Below are 17,787 nucleotides of genomic sequence, written 5' to 3'. Positions count from 1 at the left end.
CTAGCAGTGAAGATTAACAGCAGCATGACATATGGACACTAAAACTGTAGCCTAAATTACAGCTCGAAATGAGAAGCAAATGTTTGTTTTGATGTTTAACAACTTTCCCCATTTAAAACAGCACGATTTCAGCCACTAGTAGGCTACACGAGAAATGTATTTTCATATAATTCAGTTAATGAACTCATAAACACATCATAGTTACAAAAAATATATATATAAATATAAAATATTACAAATAGTTTTAGATTGACATATCGAATATGAATCAGTTTTTGACGATGCATCGGTTAACGGTTAATGGGCGGGGCGTTGACGTGATGCGACACCTGAGCCCAACTTACAGTGATTGCAAAACCTGCGAATTAGTTGTGGGTTTGCTAAAAAAAAAAAAAAAAAAAACCTTCTTTAACTATTAGGTTTAGACATAATGGATATTCATGATGACTACGGTCCAGAAAGAAAGAGAGTCGACTGAACTTGATTCTCACGAGGTTCAAAACAAGTCTTCTAATAGTAAGCTGATGTTGATGGCCTGGCCGCCGTGCCAGTTTAATGATCTGGTCGCCGGGCCAGTGTTTCTCATCGCAGGCTTTCTGTCGTGTGTGCAAAATTACAACTAGGCTGATTATTGGGAACGTGTATTTATTTGTGTGCACTGTGCAATATGTGGTAGGGGGTTGAAGGGTTTGGTTTCTATTTTGTGATTAGGCTATATTGTAAATTGTTCTCTGGAAGAGGCTCTACGTGACTTTCGTGGATGTAAACAATACGCTTAATGTAATATCTTCAATTAGCCTATTAAAACCCATCCTCGACTTAACCAGATATAGTTGTTCACCAGAATGGAAACCTTAAAAGCAAACTGCAATATTACAGAGCAAAACCCTATAAATCCCAACATAAGAGAATTCATTAAACACTAACTCACATCTTCCTATAATAATATTATGCATAAACACACAACATATTCTCCTATGCTTTCAGACACGTAGCTCTGCTGCACTTCAGTTTAATATAATCAATTATTGAGTTCCTTTAACTTATTTCTATTAACACCCCTGAAATGACAATCGGTCTTTGTCAGACACGTGGGTTTGTTGTGTGTGACGTCACCGCGCCGCCATTTTTGAGGTATCGCTACTGACTGTGAGCATTGAAGAGATTACAATAGTAGAGAAAACAAGTAAATAACTCGCAAAACTGGAGAAGCACAAGAAAACTGAGAAAAGGTCGTACCGCAATAAACTCGATAAATATGGCAGGTACCGTTATTTGGAGAAATTGTCATCCATTCAGAACATAGATCCATATATGAGCTAACTGCAGTGAGTTGGAGTGCTGATCGCGAATTGTTTTCCTCATCCTCATACTTGGACATTGTCAACTATCTTGTTTATGGTATAAGCGCATATACCAGTGAACAATTTAAAAACTATAAATCTCTTAAAGCCCACGGACATTTCATAAACGGCTGTGTACAGGATTTATTTACATTCCCACCGAAGGACACAGTAGTAATAGCAAAGATAGGTTTGCTGTATTGATGATGATGATAATGTCATGTTAAGGATGTTTTAGTTTGAAAAAGAATGAAAAACACAATTCTCCAACATCAGAATACCCCAGCATTGATACCTTACAAATGGCGGTTACGCCCATAATGCACTTCGTGTATCGCGAGTGTGACGTCACCTGACAATGACCGATTCGCCTTTGGCTAAGCCACGCCCTAGAATGTAGATTGACCAATCACAGCGCAGCCAAGAACGAGCTTTTTCCGACACTTTTTCACGGCGCTCCATTGACTTCAACCAAGGGGGTAATCCATCCGCCGGAAACTGAAGCCTCCGCGGGCGCCGCCATTGTAGCAGAACTTCACCTGCTGTTAGCATTCCATTGACTCCCATTCATTTTTGCGTCACTTTGACAGCGAATAACTTTACATCTGAGGCGTCCAAAGACTCCATTTGTCCATTATTTATTTCTAAAGAAACTCGACAATGTATAAAAGGCTCCATTACCTTGTACCTTACGTTATGGCCCCGTAGAAGCCGTTTTTGTAAAAATAGGCTAACGATTGCGTCATAACTCACGCGACTCTCTGTCGCGCTGTAGAGAAATTACCGTATAGACCGGCGTAGAAGCTCGCAGGCAATCGGGGGGACGTGGAGGCATTAAGTCCGATAAAGTGAAGGGAGTAGCCCACAGAGAGTGATAAAGTTGCTCCTGCTGCTAGCTCATGGACAGCTAATGCTCACGCTCTCCGTCTCTGCGAGATTCGGAAGGGAATGATTCAGATTTCTTTCCGCACAGCTACTAGAAGACTGACAGCTGTCAGACACGTTGCTCACGTGTTCAAGCTCAGTTTGAGACTGCGCAGTTCGCCTGGCGATCAGGAAGTGAGTGCTTCAAATGGGCTTCACTTTTCTCCGTTGAAGTCTATGGGGTCGCTGTGTCCATCTTATATACTGTCTATGACTTCAACGCAGGAGGCTCATAATTTTGGTCTCGGCAGGCCATTACGTCGTCGTTTTATTAAAAATATGGTTAAACGTTGTGTCTGGGGCATTTGTAACACAGATACGCGTTTCCCAGAGAGGTTGGAGGGGGGTGTCCGTTTTTCCCCTTCCCAAAACCGAAGTCAAATCCTGACAAGTGTCGTCTTTGGATTAAACTGTGTGGACGTCCTCAGTCAGCGAAACCCCTCAAGGATCAACAACACACTTTTGCTCTAAGATACATTTAGCTTTTAACCTTACTGTGAAGTTATACTAGTTAGACCGTTTTATGCTGGTTTAGGTTATGATTTCGGTTCTCTGCCCTAATTGTTGATACGCTAGCACACGCTGCTAATAAATACAACTTTATACTCGCGTAACGTTAGTCCGTTTGCTTTGTAAATAATAACGATTATAGACGTGAAGAGACCTACCCAGCTTTGCATGACAGTGTTTCTCCTGATATTGTGAGTAACAGCCTCCGTCTCGATTAGGATATGCTGTGGTTCATTGTTTGACTGTGACCGTTATGCTTTTGCCTCTATTTGGATGCCTTGTTGTTGCTTGCGTTTCACCGTTTGTCTTGAATAAAGCCTTCAAACGCATACTGCAGGCACTTTTGCCTACTTCTATCGGACACTTTATTTGCTGCTTTATAAAAGTTTGATAAAATTTCAGCAGGAAGAGCGTCACAGCATAAGCCATGTTGATACCAAACCAGAGCCCAGTTGAAGTTGTCGGAGGTAGCAACAGTAACTAAGGGGGGCGGGGCTTAGCCAAAGGTGAATTAAGTAAAAGAATGAATGATTTGTGTTGCTGTAGTTCGTTTTAATTAAAGTCCCCCTGGATTCAATAATTGTATCCCTTAAAACTCATCTTTGATCACAAAAATTACATATTTAAACGTGTTTTTTTTTCCTGTGAAAAAAATTAATAAATTCATGCCTTAAAAATTAATGTAACTCGACAGACACCCTTGCCTCATTTAGAAGGTTATACTATGAATATGCAAATGAGCCCCGCCTCCACTCACTCACTCACTCAGAGATCCACTGGTTGACGATCACACGTTGATCTGATTGGTTACAAGGTAGTTTACTGCATTTTTTTTTCTTTCTTTCTAATTTACTGCAGTTTTAAGGAGAAAATACTCAGCAATGCTGTCGACTTATGAATTTACTCATGGTTTGTCAACACATTAAAAACACATAAACAACATTTAAAAGCTTGATTTTCACCATATGGGGACTTTAAGTAAACTGAGCAAACAGATCAAATCATTTTAGGCTCTGAAGTCTTCAATGTTTGGAATAACCAATGAAATCACGGGAGGCAGGGTTTAAATCAATACATAAGCTTCTGTAAAAAAGACTACACACCTGAGGTGTAGCATTGCCATCAAGTGTGCGCTATTCTAATAATTCAACGGCCTGTTGTAAATGATTCTTTACGTATAGGATGTGCTTTTGTGTAAGTTGAGATGTTCATGCCGATGAACAACATGTAAAAGATGCTGATCTGTGGCTGAAAAGCTCTGGTCCTGACATATGGGACGTTTGAGGAGATCTGCACGAACCAGTAGCCATTAAAGGATAATTCCGGTATTTAACACCTTGAGTCTATATTGTAGTTTGTTTTGGATGAACAAGAGTGGTAGACAAATTTTTTTTGACAATGGTTCCTCTCTCGAGTTTTTGACTATAATAGAATTGGCCATGGACCCGTTTAACATTGGAGTCAATGTGCATGTCCGAAAATGTCATTAAAACAGCCAATAATGTTCGTTTACAAAACTGTTAAACTCACCGAGTGGTTAGTGGTGTTCGTTGATGATTATAAACAATATATCGTCGCAATATATGATTCCAATCCGTTTATTTTGCTATAGTGGAACTATTTTTTCAGACACTTCACAACCGTGTAACTTCAGCTCAATATTTGAATCTGAAGCGTTAGCACACTCCCGACCACTTGATGGCGATAACTGATGTTTATGTCTCGCGGGACACTCACGGTCACAGTCGAGTTCAACTTCATATTACAAGTAACAATTAATGAAGGTTTTGTTTAGAGGTCGACCGATAGTGGATTTTACCGATAACGATAGCTAGGTTGGGCCATACTTGCCGATAACCGATTAATGAACCGATAGTTTTTAAAATTGATACTGGATAAAAACAAACATTATACTCCAAGTAAAACAGTGCTGAACTTTATTATAAAAATAAAAAAAAACTGTATTGAACCATGAAAACATGCTAAATGAAATAAATATATAAATGTGAATAAATATTTAAGTCAATAAAAGACATTCATTCAAACTGAAACAAAAAGTAATACTCTAAATAACAAATAAAACCAGTTAGATTCAAAATGTAACTATTTAACTGTTCTTTTCAAGCCAACTTAATTAATAAAAAAGTAACACAATTTGTATTAAAGTGAAGATGAAAAAATAAATAAATAACCGAAATCGAATGCTTTTCTGATTCGTTTATGTTTCTGTCGGCTGTATGAACAGTTTGCTTACGTCTCTAGCTTTAAATATGCAACTTCTCTGCATATTTAATGCATAAAAGTGACCAGCTGGACATGAACTAATGCAAATATAGAGGTAACAATTGTGACATTAAACATTCGGGTCGGACTTACGTTTATGTTTGTCAGTGTTTTAACCGCTTGAGGTAATGTTACTAGCGTCCTCTCAGCCTCGAAGGCAAACAAACATACTGTTGTGCTGTTCTTTCTCTACTAATGCAGCATTTAGTCAACAAATGAATCACTTTATAATGATATGACAATGTACTGTATACATACATTTGAGCTGTCGGTGCTTTAAACGCGCGTCTGATGTCAGCGCTCTCCGCAGCATGTGCTCTCAGTGCAGCACGCAGAATCACGTGTCGAAATAAACAACACGAGGCACGAGTTATTACACCTCTAGAGGCCGCTCTTGTACTGCATCATGCCAGCAGGGCATCTCAGCTCTTACACTGTGTAATGAATGACAGCGCACGCTTCTCAGCCGCTCCAGCAATGGACGCAACCAGGAAAAACTATCGGTATATATTTTTGCCGATAACGATAGTTCCACCAGTCAACAATCGGTGCCGATTAATCGGCAAAACCGATGAATCGGTCGACCTCTAGTTTTGTTTGTTTATTTGGCTTACTCTCCCGGAGCACAGTTGCTCTGCTCGCTATCCTTATGAGAAACGGAAGCGAGCAAAAAGACTACATCGAGCAAATGTAAACAGCCCCCTTTCCGTTTCCGGTAGCGCATTTATATTAACGAGCACTCAGTCCTTCAACAGAATTCAATGGGATTTTACAAAATGACGAATAAAACACGACAGAAACTGAATTTCGCAACACTTTTTGTTTCTGGAACATCAACTAACATCACTAATCACTCGGTGAGTTGCACAGTTTTGAAAACTAATGTTAAAGGTTGTTTTAATGACATTTTCGGACATGCCCATTGACTCCAATGTTAAACGGGTCCATGGCCAATTCTATTATAGTAAAAAACTCGAGAGAGGAACCATTGTCAAAAAAATGTTGTCCACCACTCTTGTTCATCCAAAACAAACTACAATATAGACTCAAGGTGTTAAATACCGGAATTATCCTTTAACTTGAAGCTTTTCACCTGCACACCCACTGAAGCTGTACGGTTGAGTCCGGTCAGTACCTGGATGGGAGACTGGGGAAACTGGGAAGAGCAGGGGGTGCTGCTCATTCTATGGCCTCAGTGGGTCCTTACGTCCCAGTATGGTGTTCAACTGTACTGTGAAATGGTGCCTTTGTGATTTAAATGGCCTAAACCCCAGAGAGTCTTTCTCAGAAAGACTATGGTGTAACCCTGGTGTAAAATAGTCCCAACATCGTGTGTGTGTGTGTGTGTGTGTATGTGTGTTATTGTTAGATTTAGGGTTAGTGTAAGGGGAGAGAATACAGTTTGTACAGTATAAAAACCATTAGGTCTCTGCCCCCCAGGTCTCTGTGTTAAACAGGAGACTAGATTAATAATAGAATAAAGTTGGAAGCCACACACACACACACACACACACACACACACACACACACACACGTCATTCTAGAATTGGGGGTACATTTCAAGAAGAGAAAGAAAACAAAAAATAGGGTTTTTTTCTGTTAAACAATTTTTTTTTATAGAATGCACTTTAAATTCAACATTTTCAATATTTGCTGATCTTAAACTTGTAAGATTTAAAATATTAATACTGAACATTGTACTAACAGTACAACAGTGTACTAACAGAGAAATCTGTCAACTCTGTTATAGACAAATTAGGTTGATGATAACAGAGTTGAGATTTTCCACCATTTTGTGCTTTAGCTCAAAATGCTAAAACCTCACACCAGATACCACATGACATGTCTAAAAACTTAATTTTATGGGTTTTTTTCGCTATATTATCGTTTTTTAAAAAGCGAATGAGAGATTCACTGCAATATCACAATAATAGATTTGACAAATAATTAACCTACTATTGGTGTATCCTAAACATTTTGTACAAATTAATGAGAGAAGAATAATGACATGCTTCACTTCTTTCCTGAGTTTCCCGCCAGAGGAAGTGACATCGCTTGGTGCAAGTCACATGCTTTGGAGGTTTTCTTTTGTTTTATAGCAGAGGTAACAGAGTTGACCAGAACGGAGGGACAGACACCAAATCAATTTTTTTAATTCATTAAATTACAAATAATTCAGAAAATATTAGATTCTATGCAATTGTTTAGGCTATATAAGTTATACTTAATTGTTTCATGATAATTCAAGTTGAACGTATGAATCAGGAGGTCGGGGACAGTCACTAATAGGTGGAGTGGGAGTCATTTAGTTAATATTTTCCATTATTTTTTCCCCCTAAATATACATAAAGCATTATTTTTAGTGATAGTGTAATATAATTTGTGTTATTATTCAAAACTGATTCAAAAAAGCTGTTGGTTTTTATATAAAAGGAGGTTTATCTGGGAGACTCTAAATGTACCCCCAATTCTAGAATGACACACACACACACACACACACACACTCCAGTGTAGTAGGTGGCAGTATGTACTGTTCACGAGTGTTTGTGCGCCGCCATTAGACTCACAGGAGATTTCCAGTCTTCCGATCCATTAAACTGAGTCGCCATGATTTGTTTACGCGTCCATAGATTTGCGCGATTATGTTAATGAGGCGAGCGACTGGACACTGACTAGCGACAAACACTGGGACTTTACCAGATTATCCCACACTCGCTGGGATGGCTGTGAAATCGTGGACTCGCCAGGCGGAGGAGACGTTGATCGAGCTGTGGCAGGAGTCTGCATGTCTGTACGATATTTCTGACGCCGATTACCACAATCGGGAAGAGAAGGACCGACGATGGAAAGAGGTCGCCGATGCGCTTCAGATGCCCGGTGAGTGTTTACCTCAGTGTGTGAGTGTGTGAGTGCAGAGAGAGAGAGAGAGAGATCGCTAGAGTAAACATTGATTTAACGTAACGTTACGTTAGACATGAACGATATGCTAACGTTGCTGTTATAACGTTAGTGTTTTAACCATAGACAGTATATGAACGGTTTTAACCTGGCTACTAAATCTATAGCTTGCTCGTCTAAACCTGCTTTTAACCTAACATTACTACAGTATTTTATTAGCTCACTTCTGACATTAAAGATTCACCTCGTGTTTGTTTTTATGCGTGTATGAAATGTGCTGCAAACTATGTGCTTTTAAAGAGACGGTTCACCAAAAAATGAAAATTATGTCATTATTTACTAACCCTCTAGAGTTGTTCCAAACCTGTATGAGTTTATTCTGTTGAACACAAAAGTAGATATTTTGAAGAATGTTGGTAACGACAGTTGATGGGCACCATTGACTTCCATAGTAGGAAAAAAAATACTACGGGAGTCAATGGTGCCACACAACTGTTCAGTCATTAGTCATGACATTCTTCAAAATATTTATTTTGTGTTCATAAGCAGAACGAAGCTCACACAGCTTTGAACTTGAGGGAGAGTAAATGATGACAGAAATTACATTTTTGGGTGAACTATCTCTTTGATAAACAATAATAAACAAAATTGTACAGTATTATAGACCAGCCTATTAAAAATTCCCCATATTCACGAATGGGAAATGAACATTTGCCAGTGATGTTAAGCCAACTTTGGTTGCCTGGCTGGGGTTAGATTTTAATGATATGGGCTGTCGATAATTTTAGTTCCCCTGTAGTCAATAATTGTATCCCTGAAACTCATCTTTAATCACCAAAATTACATATTTAAACTTTTTTTCTTTGAAAAAAAATCTTCATGCCTTAAAATAGCTTGAATGTAACTACACCCTTGGCTCATTTAAAGTATATGCGCTTCTATGAATATGCAAATGAGCCCCGCCTCCACTCACTCACTCACTCAGAGATCCACTGGTTGACGATCACACGTTGATCTGATTGGTTACAAGGTAGTTTGTGACGTCAGAAACACCAGCGATTTCAAACCGTGTTTTTGAGACTGTCTTTGATTCACTGCAGTTTTAAGCAGAAAATACTCAGCAATGCTGTCGACTTATGAATCTACACATGGTTTGTCTTAAAACATTAAAAACAATGTGGCCGAAGCACAGCCAATCAGAACAGCGTGTGGGCGGAGTCTCGCGGCGAGTGCACGACACCAGAGAGTAATCTTGACGGCACTCGCAAGGAAATTGATAATTGGCTACATAATCAAATTCACAAATATTACACCATTTAAACATTATTCACACACATAGGCTTCTGAGTTACTAAAACAATCTTTGTCAAATCATACACTTGTTTCTTTACAGTTTGAACGTTCTTGTTTCCATTTGTTTAATTTTAAGATCAGAGGTGAATTATCCACTGTTGCTTTTACAGCTACAAAGCTGGAGCACTAAATGATATTTAAAGCCAATTTACACGCTTTAAAATATTAAATAAAGCACATAAACAGTGCCTGAGATTATCATTGCCACACTTTGTGTTTGTTGTTACAGCGCGACATCACAGGAAAATAGAAACCGTTTCTAAAATAGAATCGTCACGTGTCGCGTGTAAAACTCAGTCCGATTAACATGGAAAAGACGCCTTTTATCGGCGTGTCGTGTGTAGTTAGGACACGATGTAAGGCACACCTGTGCAATAATCATCCTGTCTAATCAGCATCTTGATATGCACACACCTGTGAGGCGGATGGACTATCTCGGCAAAGGAGAAGTACTCACCAACACAGATTTATGAACAATATTTGAGAGAAATGGGCCTTTTGTGTACATAGAAAAAGTCTTAGATCTTTGAGTTCAGCTCATGAAAAATGGGGGCAAAAACAAAAGTGTTGCGTTTATAATTTAGTTCAGTGTATATTTGAACTCTTATGTTTCCTCAGCTGAGGCGGTGGCGACCAGAGTGGCGTCTCTGAGGACTCAATACGCTCGCCTGAGGAAACCCAAACCGAGTGGCAGTGAGGTAAAGCCGCTCACGCTGAGGCAGCGATGGCTCCTGAGGGCCCTGGACTTCCTGAAGCCACACATCGTGCATCGGCGAAACGAGAACCATGTACGTGTACAAACACGCATATATATGTAGGCTATGTATATATATGTTCACATTATACCGTCGTCAAACCAAAAAGTATTCAGACACCAGATATCATTTTTGATATATTTTTACTAGTGTGTGCAGGACACTATAGGTCATTTATGTAAGTGAGGAGAGCAAAATAATGTAAACTGTGACATATTATACACAAATATTCTTCATACAGCGACTACCAGTAACATTTATACAAATTTGGGACTAAAATGGTTGACACTTTGAGCTGATCATGTTTTCTTCAGTGTTTTGTCTTTAATTGCTAATGCTCTTTTCACACACACACTGAAGCATTGCTTGGTCACTGGTTGAACTAAACTGGTATTATCTAATTGTGTAGTTAAATTTATCAGCTGACAGATCAACATAATTCATGTATGTGAGAGTCTAACAGAAGGACGGACAAAACCAGTCAAATATCAACTGAGTTCATAAGTTCTTGTCCTATTTTATTACCATTTTCTATTGCGAATAAACTGTGATAATGTGAGAAATGTTGAAGGTGTCTGAATAAATGTTGGTTTGACTTTGTCATTAGTGACGTACTGAAATTTTTGCAACTGGAAATATTCAGTCCAAAATGAATTTGAAACAGTTTTTAAAGGCCGAAATCACTGCTGACGTTAAATTGGCGCTTCTCCAATGGCGTTACGACACTCAGGAGCTACGCTTACTTGGCCATCTTTTGTTTTAATCAGAGTTAAATCATTCTGGGTTTCCCGTACAACGACGTTACTCGCTGCTTAACTACCATAGTGCGATATATCATTGAAGAAAATCAACTATTTAGTCGTTAGACTCGTTACCGTTTCTCAAAAGCCATATTACAAAAATAATGTGTAAACAAATCAGAAAGAAGTTCTCAGTTACCGTCATTTTGTGTGGCCACGTCATTGGCCATCACAAGCTGTAAGCCATAATCATCAAAATTATAACAAATAAAGGCTTGAAATATCTCACTTTGCATGTAATGAGTCTATATAATATATTAGTTTCACCTTTTATGTTGAATTACTGAAATAAATGCACCATATTGATATTTTCCGAGTTCACCTGTACATTGTTAAACGCGCTGTATAAATGAAGGTGTGTGACCCGTTCTCCTCTGACCCCCTGCAGCTGGGTTTGCCGTCCTCTGATAAAGTGGAGGAGTGTGTGGACGAGTCGGATGAGATGATGCAGGAGACGGATAAAGACATTGACAGTTTCGACTCCATCAGTGTGTGTCTCTCCCCGATGCCGGGCACACCGGACACCGGGATCCCCGAGGAGACGGCCTCGTACTCGCTCTCTCCCAGGAGCACGTCCAGCAAGCGCCGGCGCGTCTCCGACTCGGACATCGAGCTGCAGAAGCTGGAGGTGTTGAAGCAGATGTCCGCTAAAGTCCTGGAGAATCCTCCCGCGGACTCGGCCGCCGTGTTCTCCAGTCAGGTGGCGATGGAGTACCGGCTGCTCAGCGACCCGAGCGTGCAGATGCGCGTGAGGAGGAAGATCATGGCCGTCCTCTACGAGGCTCAGGATGCAGAAAGACATTACCGCCAGGCCAAGAGACACAGCGAGAGGGAACTAAAAACCGAGGAAGACGTCACTTGGATTAATACTAATATATAGATGTTGTTGTAGTGTTGTTGGTGCAGTGGTGCTTGTTTTCTACGTTGTACTGAGATATTTTTCTTAGTGGAAGTTTTTGAGATAATCTACATGTAAAATTATACAATTATTTCAACTCCTTTCATGTCTGTGTGTGTTTTATTTTGTGTTCATTACATCCAATGCCTTTATTTTGACTTGAAATACAGCTTCTCTCCAGCAGGGGGCAGCAGCATATACATGTACAGTTAAACTGTTCACTAAAGATGATAAAATGCAGAAAAATAAAACCAAATAGACTTTGGTATATATTTTGTATATATATAATAAAGCCTATTTGGCTATCTTTCATATTTTGTTTAAATATAAAAATGTATTTAACAAACAAATATTAATTTTAAATATACATTTCGAAAAACACACAAACATTGGTATTTATTTTATGTATTTAATATTTATTTATATAATATATATATATGATGTTGATAAACAGCCACATGCATGTAAACAAATACTTTAATATATATATATATATTAGTATTTGTTTGTATGTGGCTGTTTATCAACTTCAGAGAACTGTGAACATTCATATTTGTGGCAAATTACAAATTTAAATGTGAATTATAATCTCAGGAGAACTTCAAATCAATATTTAAGGTCCGGCTGGCAAAACTATTTAATATATTCGGCTGGTATTTTAGGTTTGGCTGACAGAAATGTTTGGGAATCCCTGATCTAAACTATTATTACTACAAATAATCAAATTAAACCGGAATAGAGACCAGTGCTTTTCCTCTATAATTGCAACTAATGAATCATAAACCAATTTTGGATGATGAATGGCAGAAATGTGCGGTTCTAGAAGGTTCTGCGGGCAAACATTTATTGCATTTTATTTCCTGCACTTTGGGGAAATAAAGAGATAATTTGAGCTTTTTTACTCACATTAGCAGTTTTTACATGATACTGTCCTGTGTGTGTGATTATACAGCAGATGTAGAACTGCAAAAGATGAAGCGTGAGTCTCTGAAACACTGAAGCTCGGCGTGCACTTCTGTTGTTATCATTAATCACCTCTCGTTCTCCGTTTGACTTCTGCCGTCTCGTTTCTCTCTGTTGGTGAAGCTTTGATTTAGGGCGTTAAACGATTAATCGCGATTAATCGAATCCAAAATAAAAGTTTGTGTTTACACAATATATGTGTGTGAATTGTGTATAATTATTTTGTATATATAAATACACACACATGCATGTATATATTTGAGAAATATGTGCATTTATATACTGCATATATTTTTATATAATATATATTATATATAAATAGAACTATTTTATATACATAAAATAAAATCGTAGATATATACATGCATGTGTGTGTATTTATATATACAAAATAATTATACACAATTCACACACATATATTATGTAAACACAAACTTTTATTTTGGATTCGATTAATCGCGATTAATCGTTTACAGCCCTACTTTGATTTGTTCAGATCAGATTTAGTGACCGCCGCCATTCCTGCCGGTTATCAGTGGACAGAACGACCTCATAGTGTTTACATAGACTGATTTAAAATAAAAATATATATATATATATCGTCAAACAAAATTATCCAGACACCAGAAATAATTTTTGATATTTTTTACTAGTGTGTGCAGGACACTACAGTTCATTTATGTAAGTGAGGAGAGCAAAATAAAGTAAACTGTCACATATTACACCCAAATATTCTTCATACAGTGACTACCAGTAACATTTATACAAATTTGGGACCAATAATTATCCCGACACTTTGAGCTGATCATGTTTTGCTGAAGTGTTCTTCTTTAATGACTAATGTGACCATTTTACACCACAGACTGAACGGGGCAAGTTGAATAAAAGTCAATATTAATGAAATAATATTTCTTAATATTTAAGAAAAAAACCTAACAGACATTATCTTGGTGATAGCTAACCTCTCTCTCTCTCTCTCTCTCTCTCTCTCTCTCTCTCTCTCTCTCTCTCTCTCTCTCTCTCTCTCTCTCTCTCTCTCTCTCTCTCTCTCTCTCTCTATCTATCTATCTCTCTCTATCTATCTCTCTCTATCTATCTATCTCTCTATCTATCTATCTCTCTATCTATCTCTATCTATCTCTCTCTCTATCTCTCTCTCTCTCTCTCTCTCTCTCTCTCTCTCTCACACACACACACACACACACACACACACACACACATCTGCTCATTATAGAGCTCAACACGCGCTTTTATAATGCTAGTCATTTACTGCTTTTTTTCACCTCTCCGATTGAAATATTTTTCCTCTTTCATCTCCGAGCTCTTCTGTCTTTTACTTCATTTTTGCTCTAATTTTACTATAATTATTATCATTGTTGTTATATTTTTCTTTCTTTCTTTTTTATACATAAAAATATTCCATAAATGTTGTTATTAATTTCTGCTTAACCTCATTTCAGTACTTTCAATGTTCCTTGTTACAAGAGGATGAAAGCTTTTCTGAAATCAAATAACACACACACACACACACACACACACACACACACACACACACACACAGTTGTAATCAAAATGATTTAACCCCCATTACAAATCAGGTTTATTGGCAACATTTACAGTTTTTGCATTGAACAAATCAAACTAAAGTAATTGAAATATCTCAACACAACAAATGTAATTTTGACATCAAAAATAACTTGCTCATGTTTTTGATTTTTTTCTTCTTTTCTTTTTTTATAATTTCGAGGATTTTCTGTTTATTATCGGTTTAACATAAGATCTTATGTTGATGTTACTGAGGTATGATGTTGAGTTTTTGTATTTCTACGGTGGTTTGTGGGTGTGGGGGACAGGTTGAGCATTTATTTGATTTATTTTGTCTTGTATATTTGTAGTGTATGTTTGTTTTGTGTTGTGTTATTATTCTGTTTGTGTTTTTAGGACCCCCTTGAAAATGAGATGTTACATCTCAAGGGTCTATCCTTGCAATAAATGTAAATATATGGCAGCATCTTTAGTACTCAGTCGAACACTCGTTTGCTGTTATAAGCTTCTGCAAACCTGAGGAATCTGAGCCGTTCCTCATGAGCAATGGCCAGAGGTTTTCTATGGGGTTCAAGTCAGGTGACGGCGATGCCACTGTCGCATCTTCCAGGACTTGCTGTAAACTGAGGTGTGCTTGGCAGAGGTGGACAAAGTACACAACTTCCTTACTTGAGTAAAAGTACAGATACTACTGGTCAAATATTACTCCGTTACAAGTAAAAGTTGTAAAGACCGATTTTTACTTGAGTAAAAGTACAGAAGTAGGCCTACTCATTCATAAAAGTACTTAAAGGTGCACTTGGTAACTTTTTCAACTGAATAAATCTGTTTAGAAATCATTTGGATGGTTAAATAATCTGTTCTGGTGAGAATGGTTACTTTCCCCGCTCCCCCCAGCGTTCCCAGGCGGAAAACCAGCCTTGCAACATTGGGACTAACGTCCCGGTAAGTTGAAAATAGGAAGTCTCGTGAGAAGCGAGAACGAGCGAGAAACACGAACTGCTTTACGGAATACAAAATGTACATGTCAATGTTAAATGATACTGTGTATGATGTATTACCCACCTCGGTAGACATGCTCCACACGATAAAGTTGGTGCGTCTGGGACTCATTTGTTCACCACACCGGCTCCGACCATAACAAAAGCACATGAGCAGTGGTAGAAAGGGGGAGGAGGGCGCCGGCGCGCCGCAAGTGACTTTATGACAGTGATGTGAGAAATATACGCACCGCAGCTGTAGGGGGAGCTCGTTGAGAACATCAGCAAAGCGGTGGCTAGAGTTACCGAGTGCCGCTTTAAGTATAAAAGTAAATGTCAATGCATTGTTTTATTATTGTTGCATTGTTGCATGCAATAGCCAATTTACAGTACCTTATGCCTCTGAATCTCTGCCTGCCTGCCCTCATATCAATATCACATGTATTTCTATAACACAGTTCCAGTGGGATTGAATAAGTGTACTCAATAACGTCCACAATGGTTTCGGACACACAAACGGCTGTTCCCAGTTTTTTGGCTTTTAGTATGAATATGTTAGCCTTACTGTTATCTATAAGCTAGTGTGCTCCAAAACAATGACAAAATTTGCATTTAGAAGACCAAACCCAACGTTGAAAATTAAAATCATGTTGATGTCAGAATCCAATGTCAGATTGACGCTAATCTCCAACGTTGGACAGATGTTGTATTGTGGTTGAAAATCAGTTGACGTCAGAAACCAACATCAGTCGAGTTCTGGCGTCAACCCGACTTTTACAACCAAATCATCCCTGACGTTACTACTCTCTACTCAAGGGCCTTGACAGAAATGTAGTGGAGTAAAAATGACGACATTCTTTCAAATGTAGTGAAGTTAAAGTAAAAGTTTCCAGAAAAAATAATACTCAAGTAAAGTACAGATACTCAAAAAGTGTACTTAAGTACAGTACTCAAGTAAATGTACTTTGTTACTGTCCACCTCTGCTGCTTGGGATCAAATAGAAGATGCCTTGAAAGATGTGAAGCAGCAAAAAAAAGCAAATATTTTTAATAAAAAGCAATGCAAAATACAGTTGTGATGTTTAGAAATGATATATTCTGGATACATATATAACGGGTGTTTGTACGTCTGCATCATAATGGCGGTAAGTGAAGTGCTCGTCTTCTCTAATCTCACACAGTGAAACGGAGAAGGTTGGAAAAGGACATGTGTGCGTGACTCAGCGCGGTCATTAAGAGCCATTAAAGCTCGTCCTCCGGCAGATCCAGGCCTGCAGGCATGACCCGCGCGCGGCTGATGGAGAGAGCCCCCCCGGGACCCGCGCGCGACTGATGGAGAGAGAGGGCCCCCTCGGGACCCGCGCGCGGAGACCGTCAATGAAAGCTAATCCAGCAACATCTTCATCAGCCTGACCGGCTGTTATCAGCTTCAGTTACACTCATCGTGTGGCTGCTTTGTTAAGCTCTGAGAGGTATACCGTGGTAAAACTGTGGTATTATGGTGACCATCATAAAACAGCACAAAACTATACGAAAGCTCAGACCATTTGGATTTAAAAATACAGGATTCTGGTGGAAACTGTGCAATGAAAGGGATTTTAGTACGCTCTTCTGTTTTCAGGCTCGACTAGACTCAAAAAGCAGGCGAAGGTACCATTAAATGTCAATTTGAGCATATTGGCATGGTAATACCACGTATTTTGTATGTGTCATTGAAATATCATGTTCTTGGACATGCACTATAATAACACAATGGACTTTGGAAAGATAAATCTTAATAATTTTTTGTATATGGATCATGGTAATACCATCAGTTTTGTATATGGATCATGGTAATACCATAATTTTTGTATATGGATCATGGTAATACCATCATTTTTGTATATGGATCACGGTAATACCATCATTTTTGTATATGGATAACGGTAATACCATCATTTTTGTATATGGATAACGGTAATACCATCATTTTTGTATATGGATCACGGTAATACCATAATTTTTGTATATGGATCACGGTAATACCATCATTTTTGTATATGGATCATGGTAATACCATCATTTTTGTATATGGATCATGGTAATACCATCATTTTTGTATATGGATCACGGTAATACCATCATTTTTGTATATGGATCATGGTAATACCATCATTTTTGTATATGGATCACGGTAAGACCATCATTTTTGTATATGGATCATGGTAATACCATCATTTTTGTAAATGGATCAAGGTAATACCATCATTTTTGTATATGGATCACGGTAATACCATCATTTTTGTATATGGATCATGGTAATACCATCAATTTTACATGGATCATGGTAATACCATCATTTTTGTATATGGATAACGGTAATACCATCATTTTTGTATATGGATAACGGTAATACCATCATTTTTGTATATGGATCACAGTAATGCCATCATTTTTGTATATGGATCACGGTAATACCATCATTTTTGTATATGGATCACGGTAATACCATCATTTTTGTATATGGATCATGGTAATACCATCATTTTTGTATAT

At 38.2% G+C, this 17,787-nt stretch overlaps 2 protein-coding genes across 2 annotated transcripts in view; both read left to right on the top strand.

Annotated features, from left to right (window-relative positions):
- Positions 1 to 367: 367 nt before the first annotated feature.
- Positions 368 to 17,787, top strand: part of rai2 (retinoic acid induced 2) — a 47,247-nt gene continuing 29,827 nt past the window's right edge. Inside the window, exon 1 of the mRNA XM_079589586.1 lies at positions 368 to 516. The gene's annotated coding sequence lies outside the window, so the exon portion shown is untranslated. The remainder of the gene's footprint in view (positions 517 to 17,787) is intronic.
- Positions 7,096 to 12,068, top strand: LOC306986388 (uncharacterized protein). Its single transcript, XM_079589587.1, has 3 exons — positions 7,096 to 7,937; positions 9,930 to 10,099; positions 11,255 to 12,068. The coding sequence occupies exons 1-3, from the start codon at positions 7,781 to 7,783 to the stop codon at positions 11,744 to 11,746; spliced, it is 819 nt and encodes a 272-aa protein (XP_079445713.1). The 5' UTR covers positions 7,096 to 7,780; the 3' UTR covers positions 11,747 to 12,068.

This window comes from Phoxinus phoxinus, assembly GCF_949152265.1.
Source record: "Phoxinus phoxinus genome assembly, chromosome: 18".
Lineage (NCBI taxonomy): Eukaryota > Metazoa > Chordata > Actinopteri > Cypriniformes > Leuciscidae > Phoxinus > Phoxinus phoxinus.
The sequence above is the reverse complement of the archived record's forward strand: the minus strand, read 5'-3'. Positions and strand labels throughout refer to the sequence as shown.